General features: G+C 56.9%; 3 protein-coding genes across 9 annotated transcripts; all 3 read left to right on the plus strand.

Annotated features, from left to right (window-relative positions):
- Positions 1 to 1,609: 1,609 nt before the first annotated feature.
- On the plus strand, positions 1,610 to 14,418 carry Tonsl (tonsoku like, DNA repair protein). 4 transcript variants are annotated; one of them, XM_021250200.2, is made up of 26 exons: positions 2,099 to 2,246; positions 2,337 to 2,432; positions 2,527 to 2,669; positions 2,950 to 3,133; positions 3,388 to 3,517; positions 3,830 to 4,001; positions 4,086 to 4,200; positions 4,748 to 4,893; positions 4,976 to 5,128; positions 5,386 to 5,511; positions 5,608 to 5,839; positions 7,283 to 7,365; positions 7,456 to 7,545; positions 7,975 to 8,047; positions 8,151 to 8,314; positions 8,389 to 8,512; positions 8,647 to 9,380; positions 9,486 to 9,562; positions 9,887 to 10,040; positions 10,215 to 10,293; positions 10,721 to 11,022; positions 11,177 to 11,348; positions 11,967 to 12,142; positions 12,519 to 12,592; positions 13,042 to 13,175; positions 14,179 to 14,418. In XM_021250200.2, the coding sequence occupies exons 1-26, from the start codon at positions 2,222 to 2,224 to the stop codon at positions 14,361 to 14,363; spliced, it is 4,143 nt and encodes a 1,380-aa protein (XP_021105859.1). In that variant the 5' UTR covers positions 2,099 to 2,221; the 3' UTR covers positions 14,364 to 14,418. The 4 variants fall into 4 exon arrangements, 2 of the variants coding, with proteins under 2 accessions (XP_021105859.1, XP_004837765.1); XM_004837708.3 differs by having other exon boundaries at positions 5,656 to 5,839; XR_002391602.2 differs by lacking the exon at positions 11,967 to 12,142 and having other exon boundaries at positions 1,610 to 2,246; positions 14,179 to 14,230.
- Positions 14,419 to 14,862: 444 nt separating this feature from the next.
- On the plus strand, positions 14,863 to 18,924 carry Vps28 (VPS28 subunit of ESCRT-I). 3 transcript variants are annotated; one of them, XM_004837711.3, is made up of 10 exons: positions 14,864 to 15,007; positions 15,784 to 15,851; positions 16,345 to 16,373; positions 16,491 to 16,528; positions 16,808 to 16,897; positions 17,598 to 17,703; positions 17,813 to 17,914; positions 18,332 to 18,385; positions 18,463 to 18,554; positions 18,636 to 18,924. In XM_004837711.3, the coding sequence occupies exons 2-10, from the start codon at positions 15,815 to 15,817 to the stop codon at positions 18,751 to 18,753; spliced, it is 666 nt and encodes a 221-aa protein (XP_004837768.1). In that variant the 5' UTR covers positions 14,864 to 15,007; positions 15,784 to 15,814; the 3' UTR covers positions 18,754 to 18,924. The 3 variants fall into 3 exon arrangements, with proteins under 3 accessions (XP_021105868.1, XP_004837768.1, XP_021105881.1); XM_021250222.2 differs by having other exon boundaries at positions 14,953 to 15,007; positions 16,254 to 16,373; XM_021250209.2 differs by lacking the exons at positions 16,345 to 16,373; positions 16,491 to 16,528 and having other exon boundaries at positions 14,863 to 15,007.
- Positions 18,925 to 19,962: 1,038 nt separating this feature from the next.
- Positions 19,963 to 26,629, plus strand: Slc39a4 (solute carrier family 39 member 4). Of its 2 annotated transcripts, none has more exons than XM_004837714.4 (13): positions 19,963 to 21,869; positions 22,398 to 22,613; positions 23,033 to 23,317; positions 23,688 to 23,883; positions 23,973 to 24,127; positions 24,212 to 24,383; positions 24,942 to 25,114; positions 25,197 to 25,355; positions 25,426 to 25,560; positions 25,643 to 25,697; positions 25,794 to 25,946; positions 26,097 to 26,284; positions 26,379 to 26,629. In XM_004837714.4, the coding sequence occupies exons 2-13, from the start codon at positions 22,422 to 22,424 to the stop codon at positions 26,508 to 26,510; spliced, it is 1,995 nt and encodes a 664-aa protein (XP_004837771.1). In that variant the 5' UTR covers positions 19,963 to 21,869; positions 22,398 to 22,421; the 3' UTR covers positions 26,511 to 26,629. The 2 variants fall into 2 exon arrangements, with proteins under 2 accessions (XP_004837771.1, XP_004837769.1); XM_004837712.4 differs by having other exon boundaries at positions 19,964 to 21,671.
- The last annotated feature ends 516 nt before the right edge of the window (positions 26,630 to 27,145 follow it).

Below are 27,145 nucleotides of genomic sequence, written 5' to 3' on the forward strand. Positions count from 1 at the left end.
AACAGGCATAGAGAAGTCATGTAGTCTCTGGAGGAGAACTGGGCTCCTCGAAGCTACACTGTTCTGTGAACCCTGGATGAGGAGGGAAGGCCTCCTCATGGTCTTCCTAGCAACTCTTGGTGGCGGCGGGGGGCCCTCCTCTGTCTTCTGAGCCACCTTATTCCCAGCCCACTTGAGCCAGCCTCTGCTTGCATGCCTTGTTCCTCTTCTTTCAGAAATCTTTTTTTTTTTTTTTGGTACCAGGGATCGAACTTGGGTCCTTGCGCTTGTGCAGCAGGCAGCAAAACCACTGAGCTAAATCCCCAGCCCTGTTTCTCTTCTTTCAATGTGCCCCTCACCTCACCTGTCTTCCATGAAGCTGCCTTGGTTTCAGAGCCACACTTTGGATGGGGAAAGAACTGGTGGTACAGGCCTGCAAGTCTCATCCCCAATACTCCCAGGCCCAGCTGGGAGCCTGGCAGAGCACCTCACCCTCTGAAACAAAGGCTATGTGCATTTGATTTCCTTTTTCCCCCAGTGCAGCTCTTCAGGCTTGTCTCACATGTCCCTGCATTCTCACACCTGCCCAGCCCCAGCCCATACCAGGAGGCCAGCACTCTGCTACATCAGCTTGGCTCTGGAACCACCTGCCCTCCACATCTCTCTTCTCATTAGGCCTCACTGTCCATCCAGTCCCTGGGATTTTTGCCCCACTGGGTCTTTTTTTATCACAATAGAAAATAAACCCCTCCATCTTCCACTCCTCTGGTCCTTCATGGAACTTTTCACCCATCCTCTAGGTTTTTCAGTACACAGACAGTGCCACCAGGTGCCCAGTGTTAGGCTTGCCACATAACCAGGAGTGACAGCCCCAAGACATGTCACATGTTTGGCCTCAAGGCAAGAGGTGTGGGGTACCCCAAGGATTCCAGACATTTGTCAAGACCCTGGTGAGGTGAGAAATCTGGGTGAAAATCCTCCCAAACTAGACCCTAACTCCCTCTTTACCTCTCAACACAAAGCAGCTTTGCAGTTTTTTTGGTTTGGGGGGTGGGTTTTGGTACCAGGGATCAAACTTGGGGCCTTCCACTTGCGAGGCAGGCGCCGGAACCACTGAGCTAAATCCCCGGCCCTAGCTTTGCAGTTTTAATGTGCCTTCATTGAATCTTCTAGTAACACAGCCAGCACACACAAGGAAGAAATTGCTTATTTTGGAAAACATTCCTCCCACCTCCTAACATCCCTGGGATTTGAATCTCCAAATGTGATTGTCTGTGTCCACCGCAAGCTGGCAGTTCCCAGTAGCATCCACTCCTCAATTAAGTTCACATGCCCAAATTGCAAGTGTATTTTACTACAAGTCACTTTTTTTTTTTTTGGTACCAGGGATTGAACTCGGAACTTTGAGCCTACCAGGCAGGCGGCAGAACCACTGAGCTAAATCCCGGGCCCTGCAAGTCACTTTTTTGTTGTTTTGTTTTTGAAACTGGGTCTTGCTCTGTAATTCACCCTGGCCTTAAACTCGAGAATCTGCTTCCTCGGCCTCCAGAGTGTTGGGCTCACAGCCATGTGCCACCACACCTGGCTACAAATCATTTTTATTTCCTTTCAAAAGTAGTAAGTCTTGGGGCTGGGGATTTAGCTCAGTGGTTTCGCTGCCTGCTGTGCAAGCGCAAGGACCCAAGTTCCATCCCCGGTACCAAAAAAAACCAAAAAAACAAATCAAAAGTAGTAAGCCTCTTTAAAAAGTTGTAAGTACTGTAGGTGGTGAGTGGTTTAATCTGAAGAAGCGGGAACAGCGTTACAAAATGCCTGTAACAGGGCCAGGGATTTAGCTCAATGGCATCGCGCCTGCCTCGCAAAAGCAAAGTCCCGAGTTCGATCCCCGGTACCAAAAAAAAAAAAAAAAAAAAAAAAGGCACTCGCAGACAACTAGGTAGGCGCCTGAGCCAGCGGCTGCATAGGACTGCGACCGACAAGACCCCAGCTCACGAGGGGGCTGCAGCGGAGGCCATCTCCTTCGCGTTCAGCCCTAGCCCGCGACACAGGCCTAGGGTCCCCCAGTTTGCACCCTGAGGCAACCCCAGTGAGAAGGCGGGACCTCTGGCCCTGACGCCTTCCGGGCAGAACTGAGCGGGCGAAAGGATCTGGCCTTGGCCGACTCCTAGGTCAGCGGAGGCGTGGTCTGGGCGGGGCCTCGGCACTGCGCGGGAAGTGTGGATCCCGCAGCTGCGGCGCGATCATGATCCTAGAGCGTGAGCTTCGGCGTGAGTTCCTCCGGGTGCGATTGCGGGTGCCGTGGGTAGCAGTGGGGAGTGGACCTCGATTCAGCCCCCAACTCTCCTTCCTCCGGGCAGAGCTGAACAAGGCCAAGGCCAGAGCGAAAAGGAGCGGGCAGCCGAGGGAGGAGGCGGCCTTCTGCCACCAGCTTGGGGAACTGCTGGCCGGCCATGGTGAGCGCGCGCAGGCGCCGGGCGCGGTGGGGATCCAACCCTTCTGGGCCGCCCAGACGGCAAAGATGCCTAAAGATGCCGTGCCCCTATCCAGGCCGTTACGCGGAGGCCCTGGAGGAACACCGGGAGGAGTTACGGCTGCTGGAGGGCACACAGGACCCCTTGGGCTGCGCGGTGGCCCACCGCAAGATCGGAGAGAGACTGGCCGAGATGGAGGACTACTCGGCAGCCCTGCGAGTAAGGCACTGCGGCCTCTCCAGAGGTGGCAGGAGCCGTCAGGGGACTATTACTTAAGCTTTGTATGTGGGAGAGGCGAGGGGACCAGTTGTTGTTAGGGACCTTGAGTAACACACTAGTGACTCACCACAGACAGCCCTTGGTGCAGAGCAGAGGTGGCATATGTGACCAGCTCTGTGGGGCTTTGGGGCAACAGGGGGCTCTTCTGGGCAAGAGTAGTTTTCCCTGGGGTCAGGACTTGTGGTGGGGTCAATTCAGTGGCTTTTTCTTTCCACACCAGCACCAGCACTGCCATCTGGAGCTGGCTGGGTCCCTGTCCAACCACACTGAGATGCAGAGGGCCTGGGCCACCATTGGCCGCACCCACCTGGATATCTACGACCACTGCCAGTCAAGGGAGGCCTTGGTGCAGGCCCAGGCTGCTTTTGAGAAGAGCTTGGCTATCGTGGATGAGAAGCTGGAGGGTGGGTGCCCTTGCCCCAGCTTCTCTGCACCTTTGCCTCTCAGGGACCTTCCTTTCTAAGGTGCTTGGGAGAGGGGCTGCAGGCCTGTGTTGCTGTCTGCTCTAATCTGGTAGTCATCTGCTCTTTGTGCTCGTCACACTGTCTGCAGCAGGATCCCTGACTCTCCACGTGAGAGGTAGAAGGATAGGTGGGAGAGAAGCTGGATACCCCACCTGGGGAGGAAACTGCTGAATGTTGGTGGGGGGATCTTCCAGGGACACTGACCCAGCGAGAGCTGAGCGAGATGAGGACCCGACTCTACCTCAACCTGGGTCTTACCTTTGAGAGCCTACAACAGACGGCCCTGTGCAATGCCTATTTTAAGAAGAGCATCTTTCTTTCTGAGTGAGGCCCCAACCCCACCCCAGGAGGGAGGAGGGTAGCCCCCACCATCTTCCTGAGAGAGCAGGCTGCTTGAGCTCTTGATTTTCCATGAACAGAGAAGCCCCTCACATCTGCACCACAAGCTAGGAAGGAGCAGACTTTGGCCCCAAGACCATAGTACAGCAGGGCTGGGATCTGCATGGCATTAGTACCTGTAACTGGCTGGATGTCCCCTCCACCTAAGTAGCATTTTAAATGCTTTGGTGCTGTCTACTCTTCTAAAGCTAGAGGGTCTTGGGCACTCTCAGCACCTGTTATCTCCACCCCTCACAGGCATAACCACCTCTATGAGGACCTGTATCGTGCCCGCTACAATTTGGGCACCATCCACTGGCGTGCAGGGCAGCACTCTCAGGCCATGCGCTGCCTGGAGGGGGCCCGGGAGTGCGCTCGTGCCATGAAGAAGCGGTTCATGGAGAGCGAGTGCTGTGTGGTGGTCTCGCAGGTGCCACTCTCACCACTCTAGGTGTATCTCTGGGTGGGCATGGGCCTTGGGGAGTGTGCAGGCTCACCTTCCTTTTCTCCTCAGGTCCTCCAAGACCTCGGAGATTTTTTGGCTGCCAAACGAGCTCTGAAGAAGGCCTATAAGCTGGGTTCCCAGAAGCCTGCACAGAGGGCAGCAGTCTGCCAGAGCCTCAAGTATGGTGAGGCTGGACAGGAGCCTGAGGGCTGAAGAGCCTGAAAGGGTGGGGAGGGCTCTGCTCTCTCAGCAGAGGAGGCCCAAACACAGGTTCTTGGGGAGGCAGCAGCTTTAGCAGGAGCCTCTTCTAGCAAGAAGGGCCCCTTGCTTTTGTCTAAGCCCAACAAAGGGTACTGAAGTGTAAGGGAGACACTGGCCTTTCCTCATAAGGTAGAATTTTTATTGACAAGTTGGAGACAATAGTAATTCCACCATTCTACTGGGATGGGAGAGCAGGTGGCATGCCTGTGGCTCAGACACTAACCACAGTGACAGTCAAGTAGTAGTAAACATTGGCTGGCCTGTGCTGCAAGCCAGGCTCCATTCCAGGCTGTCGTGCCTGTTCCAATCCTTAAGGTGCTCCACACAGATTCTCCTACTGTCCTGGTTTTACCACTGGCAAAGTGGAGGCACAGAGAGGTTAGATGACCTGCCAGAGGGAACTGACTGGCTGTGGTGAAGCTGGGTCAGGCCCTGTGCCATGCTGCCCCTCACATAAGACTCTTTACCAGTGCTGGCAGTGGTCCAGTTGCAGCAACGGCTGGAGGAAGCTGAAGGCAGTGACCTTCAGGGTGCCATGGCCTTCTGTGAGCAGCTGGGAGACCTGTTCTCGAAAGCAGGCGACTTCCCCAAGGCAGCTGAGGCGTATCAGAGACAGGTGTGTGGCCCCTGGGTGGGTTGGGAAGAAAAGGCTGGTAAAGTGCTGAATGAGTGTGGACCTCATTACACTGGCTCCCCAGCTGCACTTTGCTGAGCGGCTGAACAGACCAGACTCTGAGCTGGCCATCATCCATGTGTCCCTGGCCACCACACTGGGAGACATGAAGGACTATCGCCAGGCTGTGCACCACTACGAAGAGGAACTGAGGCTGTGCAAAGGCAATTCCCTGGAGGTGAATCCCCCCACCACCACCCTCACCACCCTCCCAGCATGTTTGTCCCCATGTCTCTGCTTTGGGACCATTGCTGTCCAGCCACAAGGCATGGGTGGATGCCACTACTGGCCAGGCACTTCCTTCCAAGGAGAAAGGATAGGATCAAGGCACATGTTCCTGTTTCATGTGGGCAGCTGGGGAAGCCAGCTTATGGCTGTGGCCAGCTGGATGTGGTGGGCAGCAGCCCCCAACCTCATCCTTTTCCTCTGGTCTAGGAAGCTAAGACCTGGCTCAATATTGCACTATCCCGAGACGAGGCTGGTGATGCATATGAGTTGTTGGCACCGTGCTTCCAGACAGCTCTCAACTGTGCCCAGCAGGCACAGCGGCCCCAGCTGCAGGTACAAGAGCTGATCCCACCCACACTGGGTCCCCAACAAGCCCAGCATCCTTGGAGATTGCTCTCCCTCTTGTTCCACACTCACGTCTCTCCCTAGATGCCCTGTGCCCCCAGCCCTGAGCAGGACATCCCCTCTGCTCCTCAGAGGCAGGTCTTACAGCACCTCCACACTGTGCAGCTGAGGCTGCAGCCCCAAGATGCCCCTGGCACTGAAACCAAACTTGAGGAGCTAAGTGTGGGCAAAGAGGAGGAAGAGGAAGAAGAGGAAGAGGTGGAGGAAGAGGCCATTGAGGCCCTGGAGACCATCGAGCCGGAACTCTCAGAGAGCGGTAAGAGCTGAGCACTTCCTTGATTGCTGTGGTGGCTACCCCTAGCGTTGTTCCCCTTCTCTGAGCTAGGCCTTGTGCTGGTGTGCTGAGGACTGGTGCTATGGCCTCACAGAACCTGCTGAGGACTTTTGGTAGGGAAACCGCCACAGGTAGACCAGGCAACAAGTCCTTCTATGGAAGTGGATGCAGGAGGCTGGTGGCATGCAGGGAGCCTGGGGAATCCCAATGGTGAGGTTGAGTGGGCATCAGCCAGAGAAGGCTACATGAGATCAGAGCCTGGGAGATGGTCCCATTAGAGACATGTGTCTAATGTCCAGGGCAAATGAGACAAGAGTGTGTCACAGAGGGCCTTACTGCCCTATGTCAGAGCTAAGCACATTCAAGAGGCCAACTTAGCCAGCTGTGCAGATGGTGAATATGAGAGAGTGGCTGGAGCAGAGAGCTTAGATTGTGGGGATAACAGAAGAAGCAGATTGTAGGGGCTGAAAGCAGGGTGAGAGGTGTACAGATGCAGGATGGTTTCCTCCTGAGCAGCAGGTGGTAGGGAGTCTGTCTATAAGATTTGGGGTATGAGTTGATTTTTGGGGGGGAGGGGTATGAGTTTATGGAAAGCTCCTACCTTCAGATATGAACTAAGAGGCTTCCACAGTCTCAAGGCAAGTAGCCTAGAAGGCATAAGAAGCTGGGGCTATGCTTTGTAGAAAAGGTCAATTTGGGTGTCACTGGTTGTGTAGCTGGTGTGGGAAGAGGGGACTAAAGACTGGAACTTCAGGGAATGCCCTCAGCAGACAGGCACAGTATGAGAGGCCAGTGAGCTGGGTGTGGTGTCACATGCCCGTAATCTCAGCACTATGAGAGGCTGAGGTAGGAGGATCACATGCCCAGCTTGGGCAAAGTAGTGACTTAGCAATGCACTGTCTAGGGAGGAAAAAGCCAGCAAAGGAGAAGGATGTAGGGTGGTAAGGGTATAGAAAGGAGCCAGAGGCAGCCAGCGGGGAACAGAGGGCTTGGTGAAAGGGAATCTGGCAAAAATCGCTAGAAGCAGAGGAGGATGCTGGGAATCCAGGAGGATGCAGGGCACCTGGCTTAATGGGGTGACTTAGCCTCATAAGAATGCTTCCCAAGAGAGAGGGTGGCAAGTAGGGATGGAGACTGGTCATCCACCATGCTCCCTGGGTGCCGGAGTGAGGGGCCAGCACAGGGTGGACAGAGAGAGGCAGGCTTGGGTGCAGTAGAGAGGCCAGAGGTGTGTCTCCTGTGGGTGGAAGTGGGTTGTCAGGGAGAGCTACAGGGGACAGTCAGCTTTGGTCCCACCTGGCTGAGGAGCCCTGGAGCCCACTGTCCCCAGAGTGCTTTTCTCCCCAGCAGTTAGGGAGCCTGGGTGGGGTCGGGGCTTCTCTGTTGGCCTTCCACAGGCTCAAGGCTGGGCTGGCTCTGTTCCAGAGGATGATGGTGATGACCCATCCCGGGAGCCAGAGGAGGATGAGGAGCGTCAAGGCTGCCTGGGCCGGCGGAAGGTGAACAAGGTGAGGATGATGCTCCCTACCCTACCTTGAGGCCGGTAGCACCACCTGTCCCTTACACTTCTGCCTGGCCCTGGCCTGCTGTCTGTACAGTGGAACCGGCGCAATGACATGGGTGAGACCCTGCTGCACCGAGCTTGCATCGAAGGCCGTCTGCGTCGTGTCCAGGACCTTGTAAAGCAGGTGGGCTACCACCCCAAATACACCACCTGGCCCCAGCTCCATTCCAAAGGAACTGTGGGGGGCCGGGGATTTAGCTCAGTGGTTCTGCCGCCTGCCTCACAAACACAAGGTCCCAAGTTCAATCCCTGGTACCAAAAAAAAAAAAACCAAAGGAACTGTGGGCTTGGCCAGGTTCTCTGTCATCTTCACAATGGGACCTGAGGGGCCAAGCCCACCAGGGACAGGGCAGCTCAAGTATTAGAGGAGGCATGGTGGCTGCTCAGCCAGCCAGGGGGATAGAGTTAAGCTCTGTTCTCACTGCTGAGACCAGGACCGGAGGAGGAGAGGGCTGGGCCAAGGGGTAGACTGTGGGGCCTCAGCCTTCCTCAAGCCACAAAGTGTCTGGGACCAGGGCATGAAAGGCTAGGTCCTTCCTGTCATTGGTCACAGGGCCACCCTCTGAACCCTCGGGACTACTGTGGCTGGACACCTTTACATGAAGCCTGCAACTATGGCCATCTGGGTAAGTGGAGGATGGGCAGGACCTGGCACAGGGGGAGGTTGTGGGGAGTGAGGAGGGGTCTAAGCCAGTGCTAGAAGCTAGGTTCATGTCCTCTGCCCCACAGAGATTGTCCGCTTTCTCCTGGACCATGGGGCCTCAGTGGATGATCCTGGAGGCCAGGGGTGTGAGGGCATCACCCCTCTGCACGATGCTCTCAACTGTGGCCACTTTGAGGTAGCTGAGCTGCTCATTGATCAAGGAGCCTCTGTCACCCTCCAAACCAAGAAGGTGAGCCTGATGTGGGTGGAGGCAGGGCTGGCAGGTGGGGCTGTCTGTCCCCTGCTCAGCTGGGTGCCACACAGGGCCACAGCCCACTGGAGACACTGCAGCAGTGGGTGAAGCTGTACTACAAGGATCTGGACCTTGAGACACAACAGAAGGCAGCAGCCATGGAGAGGAGGCTCAAAGCAGCCTCCTCAGGCCCAGGCAAGTAGTGCCTCCTCTGTGCCTTGGGACATCACCACTGGGCCCTGAATTCTGACTCCGAGGGATCACTGTAGCACAGGTAGTGGGGTAGGAGGTGCTGGGTACTGTTTCATAACAGATTCTCTCTCCCACAGCCCCCCATAGCACTCCGGCCCCTCGGACTGTCCTAAGTAACCATCTGTTTGACCCTGAGACGTCTCCTCCCTTGAACCCCTGCCCTGAGCCCCTAGCCTCTGCAGCCCATGCTAGGATCTCACCAAAACGGACTGCATCAGCTGTGGCCAGGCCTCGAAGGAGCAGGCACAGGCTGGCTAGCAGCAGCAGCAGCTCAGAAGGTGAGGACAGTGTGAGTCCCCATGGACCGTCCCAGAAGAGGCTGAAGTGCTCTGCCTTGGCACAGCAGGATGAGGCCTGGACATCTGGTCCTGCCAGCACTAGGGAGGCAAGCACCAGCCGAGCAGCCTACCAGGCAGCCATCAGAGGTGTGGGCAGTGCTCAGAGCCGCTGCCGGGGACCGGGCCTACTTTGGGGCACAAGTGAAGGCCCTGTGCCCCAGGCAGCCCTCATTCCTGAGGAGGAATACCTGGCTGGAAACTGGTTAGAAATGGATGAACCCCTGATGCACAGCCGCCCGTCTCACATAGCCTGCCCTCAGGGCAGTGGGGACAGTGGCAGCAGTCCCTCAGAGTCAGACAAGGAGCATCCCATCAGACCCAGGGCCCAGGCCAAACAGACCCGCCTGACCTGTCTCAAGAGTTGGAGTACACTGGACAAAGTGGGAGGCATGGCTGCAGAGCCCCCTGGGGACCCCATCATGCCCAAGACCTCGGGTGCCAGCAGAGAGAGTCCTGACGGAGGCCAGTCCACGGTGGGTGCACAAGCCAGGGGTGGAGCTGGCGTCCCAGCATGGGGAGGCGGCGAGGGGAAGCCTCTGTCTTTTCTGACTGCCCCTCCCCCTGCCCCCACCTGCCAGAGTCTGGTTCAGGCCCCTCCTATCCGGGTTCGTGTTCGAGTTCAGGATCACCTTTTCCTCATCCCTGTCCCACACAGGTAAGGCGTCACTTGACTTCTCCTGGCCCTAGCCTACTATGCCCACCTTGCAGCTCTGTGCCAGGAAGACACAGTGCCCTTGTGTGTGCATGTCAGGATGGGAGACATGACAAGGACTCCCTCTGACCACACCACACCTCCTACTGTGCCCTATGGTGCCTGAGTGAGCATGTCCTGCACAAGCTCAGGCACAAGACCCTGGAATGTCCAGAGATCCAGGGAAAAGGGTGAGAAAGCAGCCAGATGAGGGTGGTGTAGGTGCTAAGCAGGTATGGCAAGGCCCCAGGGGATTTCCTCGACTCAGTATGCCACCTCTCCCCACAGCAGTGAAGCCCATTCCGTGGCCTGGTTGGCAGAACAGGCTGCCCAGCGTTACTACCAGACCTGTGGGCTGCTGCCGAGGCTCACTCTACAGAAGGAGGGGGCCCTGCTAGCCCCCCAGGACCCCATTCTTGATGTGCTGCAAAGCAATGATGAGGTGGGCATTCCCAGGCCACAGGAATGGGCTTCCCCTCTTTTTTTTTTTTTTTTTTTGGTACTGGGTATCAATCTCATGACCTTGCACTTGCAAGACAGGCAGCGGCACCACTGAGCTAAATCCCCGCCTTGGGCTCCCCCTCTTGCCGGAATGATCACCCACCATGCTCCCTAGGTGTTGGCTGAAGTAACTTCGTGGGACCTCCCCCCGGTGACTGACCGCTACCGCAGGGCCTGCCAGAGCCTGGGGCAAGGTGAGGGCCCAAGAGAGTGCTGGCTTTGGTTGGAAGCTTGGGCTGAAGGGCTAGTATGCAGGCTTCACCCACCTATGCTACTCCTGGGTCCACTGGGCATCCCCTCTCCCAGCCTGGCACCTGCCACACATGAGGGCAACTGGTGGGGCAGATAGGCTAGAGCTCGTGGGAGGTTGGGTGGGATGTTGTAAAGTAACCCACATTGTAGAAGTAAAGCCCAGGGAGGACTGTCTGGTGTGGGCTTTGAGCCAGCAGGAAGCTTGTCTTGGGATGAGGAGACCTTCTTTGTGCAGGGGGCTCCGAAGACACTGAACTCCAGGCCTGAGGGAGTGGGCTCACCCTACCTCCCAGGCTCCCTGGTTTCCCTATAGGGTTCAGAGGGCAGAGTGTTGGCTCTGGCCCCAGTGACCCACATCTCCCTCCTCAGGGGAGCACCTGCAAGTGCTGCAAGCCATGGAGCACCAGGGATCAGGCCCCTCCTTCAGCACCTGCTCCCTAGCCCTGCACCAGGCCCACCTCACACCTCTGCTGCGGGCCCTCAAGATGCACACTGGGCTCCGTGAGCTGCGCCTGGCGGGGAACCGGCTAGGAGATGGATGTGCCACTGAGCTGCTGGCTGCCCTGGGCACTATGCCCTGTCTCGTCCTCCTCGACCTCTCCTCCAACCACCTGGGCCAGGAAGGTCTGCGCCAGCTTGCTGGGGGCCCTACAGGCCAGGCCACTTTGCAGGTACAAGCAGCCTGGAGGCATCAGGTCTCTCATTTAGCCAGTCACTGGGTTGTCTGGGAGAGCTGGCTCATGCCCAACATTGCAGCAGGCCTGTGCAAGAGACCAGACCCTGTGAAAGGACTGGGAGCTCAGGACCTGCCCATGTCTTTCACAGAACTTGGAGGAGCTGGACTTAAGCATGAACCCTCTGGGTGATAGCTGTGGTCAGGCCCTGGCCTCTATCCTCCGGGCCTGCCCCTTCCTCAGTACCCTGCGCCTGCAGGCCTGTGGTTTCGGCCCCAACTTCTTCCTGAGCCACCAGGCAACCCTGGGTCCTGCCTTCCAAGGTGAGCTGACCAGGCAGGTCTATTCCTTGAGCCCAGGTGGTGAGGGGACTTGGGGTCCTTGAGCAGAAGGCCCTGGGACATCAGGCATGTCAGGCATGGCTTCTTCAGCTTCTGCAGACACACAGGTAGACCTGCCTGGGTTCTGAGGGGCATCTGATGTGTGCCCAGCCAGGGCTGTCCCAAGACTCACCCCGCCCCCTACCACACCACACCTGGTGCAGCGCCAGGCAGGCTGTCTCTGCCTTTAAATACTCCTGTGCCTATGGCATGATCTTTTTTTTTGCAGACCCAAGCAATTCCACTACGAGCCTACCAGGATGCTAAGACAGCACCCCCAGTGCCAATAGTTGGGAACTGGGGCCACTCAGGGGAGGTGCCTGGGGCTGGGCAGTTGTGGTGGCAATGTCCCCCTGGCCTCCAGACAGATGTCCTGGCCCAGAGCCCCATCTTCAGCAGGAGAAACAGAAAGCTTTTTCCTGGGTACCTCAGTTTCTCCACACAAAATTCAGGGATAAGTTTCTCCAAAGGGGTCACAAAGTTTCTGGCCCTGGAACTCTGGGTGTGGGGTCCAGGCTGGGTGGTGGCCACATAAGCTGACAGGTTTTGGCCCTGATGCAGATGCTGAGTGCCTAAAGACCCTGTCCCTGTCCTACAACCCACTTGGCACCTCTGCCCTGGCCAGGACCCTGCAGAGCCTGCCCACCGGTACCCTCCTGCGCCTAGAGCTGAGCTCAGTGGCAGCTGGCAAGAGTGACTTGGGCCTCATAGAGCCTTTAGTCAGATACCTAACCAAGGTACAAGGTGGGGAATGTGCTGCTCAGCCAGAATAAGGGGGTATTAGAGACCAGAGGCCAGTGGTACCAGACCTGAAGCCCTGGAGGTCTGGGAGGGTTTAGCTGGGAGAGGGTGGGTCTTGGGAAGACTAGCTTGGAACATCTGTACATATGCCTGCTGTGGGCTGTGACTTCCTGGTCACTAGGAAAGACACTTAGGACTATAGTGGCCTCCCCACACTAGGCAGGTCCCAAAGGACACACCAGCCAAGTATAACTTACACCTAGGTGGAGTGGTACTTCCTGTCTCCAAATTGAAAGGTTTCCTGGTGTGGGGGCCTGTATGTGGAGAAAGGGGAGGCAGGTGCCATTGGGCTTGGGCTGTGCTTATTTCCAGGAAGGCTGTGTTCTCACCCACCTGACCCTGTCTTCAAACTACCTGAGTGACAAGACTGTGGGAGAACTGAGCAGGTAATGCCCCTGCCCCACTGCCATCATCCTAAATGGACCTGATCTGAAGGCCTGGGACCTCCCCATGAGCTGGATCAGGTGGTGCTGGCTTCCTTTCTGCTTCTGTGGCTGCCCCTGATAGGCATGCTACCTTCCTTGAGTTTCTACCCACATTCCTAGGGCTCTTTAGAGCTTTTCTCTGGTGTGTCCTTTCTTGTTACTCTTTGTGCATCAACTCACCCTTGTGCCCCTAGATACTTGGCTGGTTCTTGGGCACTGTCAGGTGGTGCCCAAGCCTGGATGGGCATATCTAGAGCTGGCTATTGCAGTCCTGACCCTTGGGCAGTGCTGCTAACCTTTGAGGAGCTTTCACTTGTGCCAGGCCAGGCAAAGCCTGCTGGGTAGCCTTCCCTGGTGATGGAGTGAGGGCTGTCCTAGGAGCTAATTCCTGATTCCCCATGTTGTCTCAGGTGTCTCCCTCTCTGTCCTTCACTCATCTCTCTGGACTTGTCTGCCAACCCCAAGATCAGCCGTACCAGCCTGGAGGAACTCCTGTCTGCCCTCCAGGAGAGGTCCCAAGGCCTCAGCTTCCTTGGCCTGTCAGGTGAGGGATGGGTGTGGCCACCCCTGCTGTGTCCCAGCCTACCACACAACTTGCTTGTCTGAGGCTCAGGTTGCTCCTCCTAAGGGGATGTCACTGCTACCAGCCAGGTGGTGAGGCTCCCTGAGGCTGCCTGGTTAGAGGGTGGGTGGTGTGCAGCAAGACAGGAAAGGGCCTGAGGACTGGGGATGAAGCTCAGTGGTAGAGCACTCATCTAACATGCCTGAGGCTCTACGTTTGACCCCAACAAAGGAAGGAAGGGAAAGTAGGAGGGATAAAGGTAGGAAGGGAAGGGGCAAGAGTGAGAGGCAGGAGAGCCTGGGGATCTCTGCTTCTGGCCCATCCAGCCTGACCCTCAAGGTATACCATGGCAGGAAGGACCCTATTCCATAGGATTTCCTCATACTAGGTAGAAGGAAGAGGAGGCCCGGGGCCCAGGTGATGAAAACTACCACCAAAAGACCCTTCCACCTGGCAGAGACCTCAGATCCTATCTGTCCAAGCTGTGGCCTGATGTAGTTTCTTCCCAGGCTATACCAGGGCACCCCCACCTCAGTTATCTTGAGGACAACTCCAGGAGAGTTGCATCTGGTAAACTGAGGACCAGCAGCCTGCCAGGCCCAGCTGGGGTCTGAACGGAAAACCTGGGGACAAAGGCTGTGCAGAGGAGGCCCCAGTTCTTCCTATGCCTCATCCCCTGTGCACACACCTGGATCCCTGGCACTTGTACTTTTCTCACCCACCTCCCTGAGGTCCAGAGCCTAGTGGGAACTCTGATCTAAGGATCAAGCCCTGGCAATTCAGTGACCTCCTGAACCTCTCTGGGCCACAATATCCAGATTTGCAAGCACCCCTTGAAGTCCATTTGGTTGCAGACCAAGAGCAGGCAGTGTGGGGTAGATCTATGAGCACAGCACTGTCCACCTGACCCCAGCCTGTGGGGAGCTCCTTACTGTAAGTTAAACCTACCCTCTGCCCTCTGCCCTCTGCCCTCTGCCCTCTGCAGGCTGTGCAATCCAGGGCCCCCTGGGTCCAGGCCTGTGGGACAAGATCACCACACAACTGCAGGAGCTCCGGCTGTGCAGCAGACACCTGTGCCCTGAGGACCGTGACGCCCTGCGCCAGCTACTGCGGGGCCAGGGGGCATGCTTACTGGACCGGGGCCCCAAGCTCTTCTTCCAACGCCTCTAACCCCTACCCTGTCCTCCCCACCTCCGAAGCCTCAATAAACAAAGCTGCTGCTTTCTCCCTCGCGTCGCTGCCTGAGGGGTGGGTGAGCACTGTGAGATTTGACTCCGTTACCTAGCCCTTTCCCCACGAAGTCTACGAATACCCTAGGTCATACTAGCGAAACTTTTAGAGGTTTTTGTGTTTGTGTGTGTATGTGTGTTTGTTCCGGGAATTGAACTCAGGACCTTGCGCTTGCCAGGCAGGCTCTTCGCCGCTAAGTTACATCCCCCAGCCCCTTTTGGAGCTTGGTTTTTTTGTTTTGGTACTGGGAATCGAACTCGGGACCTTCCGATTGCAAGGCAGTTGGCAGAACCAATGAACTAAATCCCTGGCCCCTTTTAGAGCTTTTAATGACAACAAATCGCCCGCGATACGTTCACCATAGATTCTCCAGCACTACCCTCAACCGTAACCTCTCCGGTTTGGGTACAAAATCCTGCCCTAGTGCGGGCTTGGCCATGAACCGGAAGTGTCGCAAATACACAGGTGGGAGGGTCGAGTGCCGAACTGCTGATCAGCGCGCAGGCGGGTGGGAGAGTACTGAGTCACTGATCGGGAGTGCCCCGCCCCGTCGCCATCTCCGGGAGCAGCTGAGAGAGCTCCAGGTACTCGCCGCGGGTGGTGGGAGGGAAACCGGGACCAGGGCATCAGCGTCTTGCCTGCCCCTCGGCAGACGCTGTCGAGGGCTTATGTTCGCTTACTCTCGATCACTGTAGAGGAGTATGTGCCTCGGTAGTCAGCCATCCCTCCAACCCAGCCCCCTGCCTAGCCCACAGTCTTCTTTAAAGCTGTCTGGACCCCGCCTCCTGCCTACAGCCCACCCAGTCTCAGTTCACCAACGGTCGTGGGTGCCACGAGGCCGAAAACAAGGATGTCATTCTTAACTTCTTGTTTTAAATTTACCCCCTATTTCAAATTTTTTTTTTTTTGGTACCGGGGATCGAACTCTGGTCCTTGCGCTTGCGCAGCAGACGGCGAAACCTATTTCAAATCTTAGCGTGGATCTGTGGTTCCACGTCCAGAGCACGCTGGGACTGGTCCGGTTATTGGCCCCCTTACTAGGCAGGACCCTCCTGCGGGTCTCTGCTTTTGCAGTCAAAAAGCCTCAAGCCCTGTGTTCGCATATTTCTTAAGCCCAGGTCTACCAACAGCTACTATCTCCTTTTTCCTCTGCCTCAGAGCAGCCTCAGCCACAAGGCAAGACAGATCTGCCCAGCACCATCACTCTCCTCACCATTCGTTGTCCATGACTTGATTCCTCCTGATGGCCCCAGTGTCCTGTCTGTTGCTTGTGTGGAGGGTGGGCATGAGGCATTGAGCCCCAGGGACCCCTGCTCTTGTGGTGTCATGGCCTCGAAATACGGCTCACTGTGTCCCCCAGGTTTCCGTGCTGTGGCACCAGAGCCTGCAGGATGTTTCACGGGATCCCAGCCACTCCGGGTATGGGAGGTGAGTGTGGGTTGGCTGAAGGACCAAGCTTTATCTGCTTCAGGGGCTGAAGTGGGTGGTGTTGGAGGAAGTGGTCTGTATATCCTTACCCCCACTCCACATTCATATATCTTGGGGATGGGGTGCCAGGGTGGTTTATGATAGAACACTGAGAGATTGCCCTGCTGGGCAGAGGTGATGGCTTCAGGGTGGCCAGAAACTCAGGTATCCTGGGCATCCCTGTGTCACTGAGCTTAGTTGTATATGACAAGCCTTGTTGTACCATATTATGGTATGTCAGCAAGGTGGGGGTGATTAGCCAGGCCTGGCATGTGGCCCTCAGCCCTTCAGAGGCAGAGTCCTGCTCACTGAAGGGAGATGAGGTTGGAATCCCCATCATCCAGCTCCCTCTGAGTTCTTCAGGACACAGCAGTGGGGAGGCCTCAAGGAAGGAACTGAAATGGGATTAGAACCTTGTAGCTGGCCTGCTAGCTCTCTTCCTGCTTTGTTGCAGTCCCGGGGAACAAGCCAGAACTGTATGAGGTAAGTGGCAAGTACCCACCTGGTCAGTATTGGGCCACAGCAGACACCCACATGATCTCACCAGGCCCTACAGCTATCCAGTGATGCTGGTTGACATGCTGCTGTTCTCCCCAACAGGAAGTGAAGTTGTATAAGAACGCCCGGGAGCGGGAGAAGTGAGTCAGACATCCAGGCTGTCCAGCATACACACTCATGCCCACCTAGCCTCTCCAGAGCAGCCTCCCCGAAACTCACCACTACACTGCTGGTGGGATGGAAAGGCAGTATCTAAAGACCCTCTGCCAGGGATGAGGTGGGAGGCAGGCTGATAGTTCTGCCATATCTGTGCCCTTAGTCCCCATGCCCTTTGGCCTCCTGGGCTCCAGAGACCTGGCTTTCCCTGCCTGGGGGTGTCCTTCCCTCATGGCTGTGGCCTGATGGACAGGTTATCTCAGGTATGACAACATGGCAGAGCTGTTTGCAGTGGTGAAGACGATGCAGGCACTGGAGAAAGCATACATAAAGGACTGCGTCACCCCCAACGAGTGAGTGATCTATGGCCCTCAGGTGGCCAGGATGGGTACCCATCCTTCAAAGTCTGGTTTTGCCTTATATGGGGCACCTAAAATGGGGATGCCCATTGTGGGGGTGCTCTTAAGTTCTAGGGAGTGGCCTTAGCATCCTCTTAGCTTGAAAAGCCCTGCAGGGGTGGAAAAGTATCTGGTGCTGAAGGACAGGTGCTCAAATGGGTGTGGTCTGGGCCCTGTCCCCAGGCACAGACTGGTTCACCTTGCTGATGGAAAGACCTCTGAAGGTGAGTGGGAGCCTCATTGCCCGATCTGAGAGGTGTTCCCCAAGCCAGGTGGCTAGCATGGATACAGAGCCTTCTTTCAGTGAGGTGATGAGCCTGATAGGCTAGACCCCCAGGATCATGAACTTCTAGTGGATGGCCAACACTGTGGTCCAGAGGCCAGGCAGGAGCAGGTATCTGGGCCTCTGCTCAGTGCTGACCTCCAGGTCAATGAGCACCATGTGTGGTGAACATATTTTGGTCCTTTCTCTCTGTTCTTGTTTAGAGCTCTTGTACAAATCCAATGAGAGCCCTTGACCCCCAACGGCTTCCTGTCTGTAACCTGTCAATCAGTCATTAGAGCTCCCCTGTGTCTGAACTGGCAAAGCTGAGAGAGAGTAGGGTAGGGTAGCAGTGCTGGTCCCAGCTCAGGGCAGCTGCCGACGCTCTCCTAGGTACACTGCGGCCTGCTCTCGTCTCCTGGTCCAGTACAAAGCCGCCTTCCGGCAAGTTCAAGGCTCAGAAATCAGCTCCATTGATGAATTCTGCCGCAAGTTCCGAGTGAGTGAGCCAGTCCCTTGACCCAGCAGGAAGGGTGTGGTTGGGCACAGGTGTGGGGCCATTGTGGCAAGGCCCAGGGAGCCCCAACACCTATGTCAACTCGCTGCAGCTGGACTGCCCACTGGCCATGGAAAGGATTAAAGAGGACCGACCCATCACCATCAAGGATGACAAGGGCAACCTCAACCGCTGCATTGCAGATGTGGTCTCGGTGTGCCCACCCAGCCTCCATGGAGGGCCCTGTGGGAGTTAGGAGAGAGGCCTTCCTGCTGCAGTTGCTTGAGCATGGCGGGTGGGAAGGGCTTTCACTGTGGATGAGGGTGAGAAGCATTCAGAGAGCCCCCTCCCAGGCTCATCTGGCTGCCTACAAAGCCTGTGAGAGGGACATGCACAGGGTCTATACTTGGGTGCCCCCCACCCCGGTTCCCATTAGAGCCCCCTTCACAACCAGAATCCCAAACTCCCTAAGCCCCCCCCCCCCCGCCCCGGCAGGGAGAGTCTGAGGCCCCCTCAAGGCTTTGGGAACAGGGTGTGAGGAAGAGGGAGGGACTTGGCCCTGGGCCTGTGAGCTGTGAGGGGCTCTCTGCAACCTGAGCGGGTCCAAGATGCTTCACATCCACCCCCACAGCTCTTCATCACAGTCATGGACAAGCTGCGCCTGGAGATTCGAGCCATGGATGAGGTGCAGGACCGGGGTAGGAGTGGGGTTTGGGAGGAGAGGAGAGGCAGGGGGTCTCAGCCCTATTCCTGTGTCTGTAGATCCAGCCTGACCTGAGGGAGCTGATGGAGACCATGCACCGCATGAGCCACCTGCCCCCAGACTTTGAGGGCCGCCAGACAGTCAGCCAATGGTGAGTGCCTCTCAGGGCTACAGAACTGCTGCTACAGCAATATGGCCTGCTGCCCTCACTCACGCACTGCCGTGTTCCTAGGCTGCAGACCCTGAGTGGCATGTCGGCCTCTGACGAGCTGGACGACTCCCAGGTACGCCAGATGCTCTTCGACCTGGAGTCAGCCTACAATGCTTTCAATCGCTTCCTGCACTCCTGAGCCCCCATGTGGCCCACAGGAGATGTGGAGGTAGCAGCTTAAGGGGATGGTTCCTGTTGTCTTGATGCGATGCCTACAGTTGCCCAGGACATCTTCGTGAGCCTTGATGTCCACAGCAGCCTGCCCTGTGCTGCCAGGACTCACCCCCAATAAAGAGGCTATCTTCCTGCCTGCTGTGGTCTGTCCAACTTCTTGACTTGGCAGGGCTTGCCTCCTGGGGCAGGCGCTGAGCACAGCCCCTGTGTCCAGCCCCTGTAGCCATTGTCCCCGAAACCAGCATGGTAGCATGGCCCTGTTGCTCATCCCACACACAGTCCATCTTTCAGGCCCAACAGCCTCCTCGGTGGGTATTATCTTGATTTCCACAGCATCAACTTGGGGAATAGACTTCCACTTGGGCCAGGTATGCCTAGAATCTGGCAACTAATGTGGCTACTTGCCACTACCCCTAATAGGCTGTCACATCTCACAGGCTGGAGGCCATCAGCTGTGTTGCCACCTGTCAGTGGCTAGGCCTTATTCTTTTTTGTTTTTGTCTTGGTACTGGGGATCGAACTCAGGACCTTGCACTTCCAAGGCACAAGGCAGAACCACTGAGCTGAATCCCCGGCTCTTTTTGAGAGAGGGTTTTGATATGTAGCCTAGGCTACCCTTGAACTCACTGTGTAGCCCAGGCTGGCCTGGAACTACCAGCAAAACTCTCAGTCTCATGGTGATCCTCCTGCCTTAGCTTCCTGAGTTCTGGGACTACAGGCTTGCACCACCACACCCAGTGAGGCCTTCTACAGTAGCAAGCCAGAGGCACATTGTTTCACATTGTGGCAGCTATGGCATACTTGTCCATAGGAGGCATGGTAGAATTTAATCCTAGCACTTGTTCTCAGTAGCTAGGTCAACAAATTGCTACATTCCTTTATTCATTCATGCATTCATTCACCCAAGGCCTTCACACTGAGCTACATCACCAGCCTTTTTTGACACAGGGTCTCACTAAATTGCCTAAACTGGGTTTAAATTTGCAGCTCTTCTGTCCCCGCCTTCCACAGTGCTGGGATTAGTGAGATAGGGTGGCACACACCTATAATCCCAGCACTCTGGAAGCTAAGGCAGGAGGATCACCATGAGTTCAAGGCCAGCCCTGATTACATAGTGAGTTCAAGGCCAGTTTGAACTACATAGCAGGACTCTGTCTCAGAAAACAGTGCTGGGATTACAGGTGTGTGCCACACGCGTAACAAACCTTTTTCTTTTGATGGGGGATGTTGAGATAGGGTGTCATTATCTAGTTCAGCCTGGCCTTGAGCTATGTAGCCCAGGTTGGCCTCAAGCTTGAGGGGATCCTCTTGCCTCAGCCTCCCCAGTGGTGGGATTACAGGTATGCCCCACCATACCCAGCAAGTCTGCTTGATACAACCCATTTAGAGCCACTGAAATAAGGCATGCATAGTGTGGGGGGGTACTGATGGGTACATTGCTTTTATTTATTTTTTTGAAGCAGGGTCTTGCCGTGTACTTCAGGCTGGCCTTGAATTTGCAGAGATCCCCCTGGGATTACAGGTGTGTGCCACACGCCCAGTTTCTTGCTTTTATTTTTAACTCTTGTGATAAACTATAAAGCTTGCCACTGTAACCATTCTGAGCACACAGCCCCATTCTCTAAGTACATTCCCTTTCACCTCACCATCCAGCTCCAGAACTTCCCTCTTCCCAGCTACAGCAGTTATCCTTTTGTGACTCTTATTTCACTTAGCATGTCCTCCAAGTTCATCTGCGTTGTACCAAGGGTCAGGAATCCTTCCCTTTTAAGGCTGAATAATATTCCCTTGTAAATATACACCACATTTTATACATGTGGGCTGCTCCAACTCTTGACTTGTAAATAATGCCAGTATGAACATGGGTTTATGTTCTATTTTTATAACTGGGACAAATATAGTGAACTTGCTGTTGGATAGGACAATCCAGGATCAGCCCAGAGTTGTAGGAGACAGGGTACTCAGGACAGCTGTGCCAGGAGGAAAACCAGCCCCAGGCTGGTGGTGTGGATGGCAGATATGGCAGAAGCTGGGAACAGCTGGGCTAGAAAAGAGGGTACTGGGGGAGATGAGAACGCATGAATCAGGAAGAGGACAGGCTGTTGGCCAGCACTGAAACCCGCTGGTGGAGGGCTGGCTGAGTACAGACCCTCCAAGACTCAAGCAGTTCTGCCTTTCAGCACAGAGATAGAGAAAGGCCTGATCTGCCAAGCCCAGGCCAAAACCATGTTTGAACAGTGGCTGGCCAGAAACTGGCTTGGCCCAGCCTCCAGCCAGCCCAGTGACTCTAGGGCAGTCCAGGAGGAAGGCCAGGTTTGGCCCATGGCAACTTCACGTGGAGGTGTCCTCTTTCTTGTCTCAGGTGGTATCTCCCTGTCCACTCCCCTAGCTGTCCTGTAAGGACAAGGTTGGATGCCATACTGCAGGTATCCCAGCCAGAAGGAGCAACATGTAATGTGTCTGAGGGTACAAGTGTGCACCCCTGTGGAGCAGGCAGAAGGACCTGACCCCAGGCTCAGGACATTCTCAGCCTAATGACTGCCCCACCCTGCCCTGCCCTTCCCAGCCCAGGACAGGAGGGGACAAAGTCCTCAGGCATTAGGCTCCCAGATCCCCACCCCAGCCACACTTAGTGGGCTCAGGGTCAGGGGTTGGCTGAACTCGGGGCAGCAGTGACACTCCCCCCACAAGAAGGCAAAGCTCCCAGGGGTCAAGCCCCTCCCCCAGATTGACACCTAGGTAGATAACGCCCAGGGGTCAAAGGCTGGAGACGAAACCAGCAGGGAGGATCGGGACTGGAAAGCATAGCCCTTCCCCTACCCTCATTGGGCCCAGAGCTCAGGTTACTCCCCCAACTTCCTCCAGACCCAGGAGGCCCACCAGGTAGGTGGTGGCTAGGACAAAGGTCCCACCTTCCCTTCCTGTTTGTCTCCTGGGGCTTTGGTCACTTCCTGGAGATTTTCCCTGGAGGGCTGGTGGGGGGAGTATGACTCAGCAAGCACCTGCTGTATTCCTTCCTACTGCTGCCCATCCCCGGCCCAAGACCACAACCTAGTACCTAGCAAGAGCCCTTCATTCCAGGTCCAGCTCCAGCCACAGCACTCTGGGGTTGTATCTGCTGTCGGGGTGGGCGTGCTGGGATGGGATAGAGGGTGGGTGTGGGGGGCACTGAGGTGCAAACACCTGAGATAGGGCTCAGGTGTGAACTGGTAGCATCTAAAGTGCATCTCTGCCCCAGATTTGCAGCTTGGGGAAAGCTCTCAGAAAGGGTCAAGGCTGGGAATTGCCAGGGGCCCTTGGAGGAAGACGGGCGGGGGGGGGGGGGTGGCCCTGCATGCAGCTCTGGGCATGGAGGGCAAGGGAAGGGATGCCCAAGCTGCCCACCCAAGGGAAGGGACCCAGTTCTCACCCCCAGCAGGCAGTGGCCCAGATCCTTGCTGTCAGGGAGGATCTGCCACTGGAATGGTTAACCAGGGTACCTCCAGCAGCCAATCACAGAGGCCTGCAGGAAATACCTGGGAGAGGTCTTGGAGCCTGGGCCAGGCAGGTCGAAACCAGCCCTAGTCTGGCCACAGCAATCCACAGCTGATCTAGACAATCTCCACACAGCACCAAGTACTCTGCAGCTCCAGCATGGTGATCCTAGTGCGGCTCACACCGGGACTACTGCTGCCCATGCTGCTGGTGTCGGTGACAATGGCCCAGCCCACCCATCTGCTGAGCTTGCTTACCTCAGGCCAGGGCGTTCTGGATCTGGAGGCGCTGAGCAGCCTGTTAAATACACTGGCGGACCGTGTGCACTGCTTCAACGGGCCGTGTGGAAAGGTAACAGCCCCACCCGACGGGTCCCCCAGCCCCAGCCCCAGCCTCTCCCTGCCCGCTCCACCCCACAGCCGGCAGCAAAGGGACCAGGACAAACTCCAGGAGGCGGGCCAAAGCCAGTGGCTGAGCCTACCCACAAGCCAGAGCCTTCCCTCTCCATTGGGGTTGCATTCAGTCCTCCCCAACACCCAGCTTCTCTTCTTCCTCGGGTTCACAAATTGACAGTGACTTAAGGAAGAAACCATACCAAGACAGGAGACTAACTGATGGGGACCCTCTGTGTGCACCTCTAGTTGGGTTAGCTGAGCAAGCAAGGGGCAAGAGAAAGGGAAAGGTGTGAGGAGGTGATAGGACTCATCTGGCCTGCCTCTCTCCTCTCTGGTGGCTCAGCGTAGCTCCTGTCCACTTGCCTCTGACCATAGTGCCTGTCTGTGGAGGATGCCTTGGCTCTGGGCAAGCCAGACAAGCCAGACCTCACCCCAGCAACAGTCCTGCCGTCCAGATTCATCGTGCGCCTCAGTGCCGCCATGGCCCTCTACCTTAGCAACCCAGAGGGTACATGTGCCGACATCCAGGCTGGCCGATGGGCCTCCTGTGCTGACAACTTCCTGCACCTGCTTGAAAGTCCTGAGGCCATGACCCCAGGCCTGAACCAGTTGCTCCAGAGGATCGAGGCCCATGCTGTCAGGAAGCTCACTAGGGAGAAGGTAAGGGCCCAGACCAGCAACCCGGGGCAGTGGGGGAGGGCTCAAGGGTCATGGAAGAGACACATGGAGGGTGGGCTTGGGTGCACCAAGAGAACAGCCACCACACACAGCCTTTGGGACATCTGGGGACACACTTGGGAGGCTGGAGTGGGCCAAGGGATCACAGATGGGTGTTTACTAATGAGTAGGCAGGGACTGTAAAACTAGGGGCAGGGGAGAGAATGTACCAGTCTGGTAGGTGCAGAGCTTGGGGAGGTGGGGGTGGGCAGGAGGCCGGGGGTAGGTGGCTGTGTACTAGGGTCAGTGGTGATGGTGGAGCTGGAAGCCAGAAGTTCACACAGGGTGGGACTGAGGGCCAACTCCTCCCCAGACTTGTATAGAAGTCCCTCAGCTGCTGCAGGAGGTGGTAGGAGCAGGGGCTCCCAGCAGTCCTGGCCCAGTCCTAGCCGCCCTCCTGGACCATGTCAAGAGTGGGGCCTGCTTCCACGCCCTGCCGAGTCCTCAGTACTTTGTAGACTTCGTGTTCCGGCAGCACAGCAGTGAGGCTCCCAATATGACCCTGGCTGGTGAGATTCCACAGCCTCTAGAAGCTGGGGGGGCGGGGGCGGCAGGCTGGACCCCACAGACTGTACACTCATGCTCTCCTTCCTCCCAGAGCTGGAGGCTTTGATGCAGCACCTGGGGGTGGGCGGAGAGGCCCATGGTGACCACCATGACCATGATGACCGCAGTCAGCTGGGCAGAGAGGCCAATCACCAGGACCCTGTGCCCCTTGATGCCCTCAACAACAGCTCCAGTGTGTGGGACACGGTGAGCCACCCATGCAGTCCTGGAGGAAGATGGGGTCCCCTGAGTCTGCTCAGACAGCTGACCCCTGTCCTGCCCTCCCCCTAGGTATGCCTAAGTGCCAGGGATGTGATGGCTGTGTATGGACTGTCTGAGCAGGCTGGGGTGAGCCCTGAGGCCTGGGCTCAAATTAGCCCTGCCCTACTCCAGCAGCAGCTGAGTGGGGCCTGCAACCCCCAGCCCAAGTCCCCTACCCAAGACCAACTCAGCCAGGCAGAGAGTGAGTGCCCGCCTTCCACCATGTCTACTGGTCATGTTCCAGGGGGTGGGCCTTATGGGGGTGGGGCCCAGACAGGGGAGGAGGGAGCCGCCACTGAGGGTGGGGAGGTAGAAAGAGGGGAGGCAATGGGGTATGGAGGTGCAACCCATAATCCCAGACACTCAGGAGGCTGAGGCAAGAAGACTGCAAGTTTTAGCCCAGCCTGGGCAACTTGGTGAGTTATCGCAAAATAAAAAAAGGTCTGAGACAAAAAAATAATTTCAAAAACCACACACACACAAGGAAAAAAGGAGAGGGCTGAGAATATAGCTCAGTTGGTAGACAGTTTGCCTAGCATGATAGAGGTCCTCAGTTCAATTCCCAGTTACTGCAAAAGGAGGTGTGGGGAGAAAACAAGTGTAGGGGGAAGACAAGGGTTGGAGGGAAAACAGCAAGTTAGCCCAAGGAGAGGCCTGACCCCTGCTGACTGCAGCCCTGGACTGCTCCTGGTCACTCCTGGATCCAATTTGGGTGTCACTCTGGAAAGCAGGGGGCTCAGTGTGTAACCTCGCACCACAGGGTACCTGTACGGCTCTCTGGCCACCCTGCTCATCTGCCTCTGTGCAGTGTTCGGACTCCTGCTGCTGACCTGCACCAGCTGCAGCACAGTCACGCACTATGTCATGCAGACTTTCCTGAGCTTGGCTGTGGGCGCACTCACTGGCGATGCCCTGCTGCACCTGACACCCAAGGTCTGCCTTCAGTCTTCAGTGTCTGCCCTTGCCTCTCCCTTCCCCAGTCCACGTCCCAAGCCCAATCCTTCCTGCTCCCCAGGTGCTGGGACTGCACACACACGGCCATGGTGCAGAGGACCACGAGCACCAAGAGGGTGTGGGCGCACAGGTCACCTGGCGCCTGCTGGCCATACTTGGAGGCCTCTACCTCTTCTTCTTGTTTGAGAGCCTCTTCAGCCTCCTGCTGCCCAGGGACCAGGTCAGGCTCATGGGTACCCAGCAGGTGGGCAGGGTGGGAGCTTGGTAGACCCTGACCACCACGCCCACAGGACCCAGAAAAGGCCAGGCCCTGCACTCACAGCAGCCACAGCCACGGGGGCCACAGCCACAGCACATCCCTGCAGCTGGCACCCAGAGAGCTCTGGCAGCCCAAGCAGCCCCATGAGGGCTCCCGCACCGACCTGGTAAGTGGGCTGCCCTCACCCGGCCGGCCGATACCCTAACCGCCTAGCCCCACCACACCTGGCTCACCTATGCTCCTTCCAGGTAGCCGAAGAGAGCCCGGAGCTACTGCATCCGGAGCCCCGGAGGCTGAACCCAGGTGAGCTCCGAGGGGCCCCCAGGAGGGCTGCGAACCTGTAGTTTGTGGGGGGGGCGGGACCAAGCTCTGGCCTACCCACTCCCGCCGGTCCCGCAGACCTGAGGCTGCTGCCATACCTGATCACGCTGGGCGACGCCGTGCACAACTTTGCTGATGGGCTGGCCGTGGGCGCGGCCTTTGCATCCTCCTGGAAGACGGGGCTGGCCACCTCGCTGGCTGTGTTCTTCCACGAGCTGCCACACGAGCTGGGTGAGCGTGAGGGGTCGGGCCTGAGAGTTGTGTGGGGCTACCCGCCCGAGGGGCCTCGGGGCCTCGGCGGACGTGGTTAGCCCGGGTTTGGGGTGCCAGCTCCCGCCGTGGGCCGCTGGTAGACTGGGCCTTACGCGACCACGCCCCCAGGGGACTTCGCCGCTTTGCTGCACGCGGGTCTGTCGGTGCGGCGCGCTCTACTTCTGAACCTAGCTTCGGCGCTCACGGCCTTTGCCGGTCTCTACGTGGCACTCGGGGTCGGAATCGGCCAGGAGAGCGAGGCCTGGATCCTGGCGGTGGCCACTGGCCTCTTCCTCTACGTGGCGCTTTGTGACATGGTTCGTGAGGCAGCCGGGTGGGGCCTGGCCCGGGATGGGTGGCCAAGCAGGGACACGGAGCTGGCCGCCGACCTGCTGCCCACCACCTCCCCAGCTGCCGGCTATGCTGAACGTGCAGGACCAGCGCCCCTGGCTCCTCTTTCTGCTCCACAACGTGGGCCTGCTAGGCGGCTGGACTATCCTGCTGCTCCTGTCGCTGTACGAGGACAACATCGCCTTCTCATAGCCTTCTCCCAATCTGCAACCCTCGACTGCCTCCCAGCCCTGGGTCATCTCATTCTCTGAACTGCCCAGTGGCCGAAGTTCCCCTGCTCAACTTTCCACTCAATAAAGATGCTCTCAACCCTGCAACCTGTGTGCTTTCCTCTTCACCCTCCGAGGGCCCAGCGTGCAGGACACTGCTTCTTACAGACACACCTGTGGATAGCCTCACTTGGGGATCTCCAGGCAGTCAGCTGTGTTCTCTGTGACTATGACTCACCTGGAGAGCAAGGTCAGGAATTCTCCAGGGTACAGGGGCTGCAGGTGGGACCCTGTCCCCAGTCAAAACTAACATCAAGCTGCGCATGGTGGCGCATGCCTGTAATCGTGGCACCTGAAGGCTGAGGCAAGAGCATCGCCTTAAGTTTGAGGCCAGCCTGGACTGCATAGTGAGAACCTGTCTCCAAAAAACCCAAACCAAACAAAACATATCAGTGATAGTTTGCCTAGCATCCACAAGGACTTGAGTTCAATCCCTAGAACCACAAAAACAAAAAGACATATAAGAACATCATCAACCATCTTTACACTGTCATGGAAACAAGCCTAGAGATCATCAGATCAGAAAGTGGCAACCTGTGGCCATGGGGCTGCTCTACT

Source organism: Heterocephalus glaber, unplaced genomic scaffold (assembly GCF_053883595.1).
Source record: "Heterocephalus glaber isolate CG9 unplaced genomic scaffold, H.glaber_assembly_v1.0 deba00000281, whole genome shotgun sequence".
Classification (NCBI taxonomy): domain Eukaryota; kingdom Metazoa; phylum Chordata; class Mammalia; order Rodentia; family Bathyergidae; genus Heterocephalus; species Heterocephalus glaber.

What these genes read in the sequence shown, in the direction of transcription:
- Tonsl (XM_021250200.2), top strand. Translation starts at nt 2,222, where the DNA reads ATGATCCTAGAGCGTGAGCTTCGGC. An exon ending in TCCAGGACCTTGTAAAGCAG is followed by an intron (nt 7,546 to 7,974) that starts GTGGGCTACCAC and finishes CATTGGTCACAG; the next exon opens with GGCCACCCTCTGAACCCTCG. An exon ending in ACTGTGGGAGAACTGAGCAG is followed by an intron (nt 12,593 to 13,041) that starts GTAATGCCCCTG and finishes ATGTTGTCTCAG; the next exon opens with GTGTCTCCCTCTCTGTCCTT.
- Vps28 (XM_004837711.3), top strand. Translation starts at nt 15,815, where the DNA reads ATGTTTCACGGGATCCCAGCCACTCCGGGTATGGGAG. An exon ending in GCATTGCAGATGTGGTCTCG is followed by an intron (nt 17,915 to 18,331) that starts GTGTGCCCACCC and finishes CCACCCCCACAG; the next exon opens with CTCTTCATCACAGTCATGGA. An exon ending in CGCCAGACAGTCAGCCAATG is followed by an intron (nt 18,555 to 18,635) that starts GTGAGTGCCTCT and finishes CCGTGTTCCTAG; the next exon opens with GCTGCAGACCCTGAGTGGCA.
- Slc39a4 (XM_004837714.4), top strand. Translation starts at nt 22,422, where the DNA reads ATGGTGATCCTAGTGCGGCTCACACCGGGACTACTGCTGCCCATGCTG. An exon ending in TGCTGCACCTGACACCCAAG is followed by an intron (nt 25,115 to 25,196) that starts GTCTGCCTTCAG and finishes CCTGCTCCCCAG; the next exon opens with GTGCTGGGACTGCACACACA. An exon ending in TCCTGCTGCCCAGGGACCAG is followed by an intron (nt 25,356 to 25,425) that starts GTCAGGCTCATG and finishes CCACGCCCACAG; the next exon opens with GACCCAGAAAAGGCCAGGCC.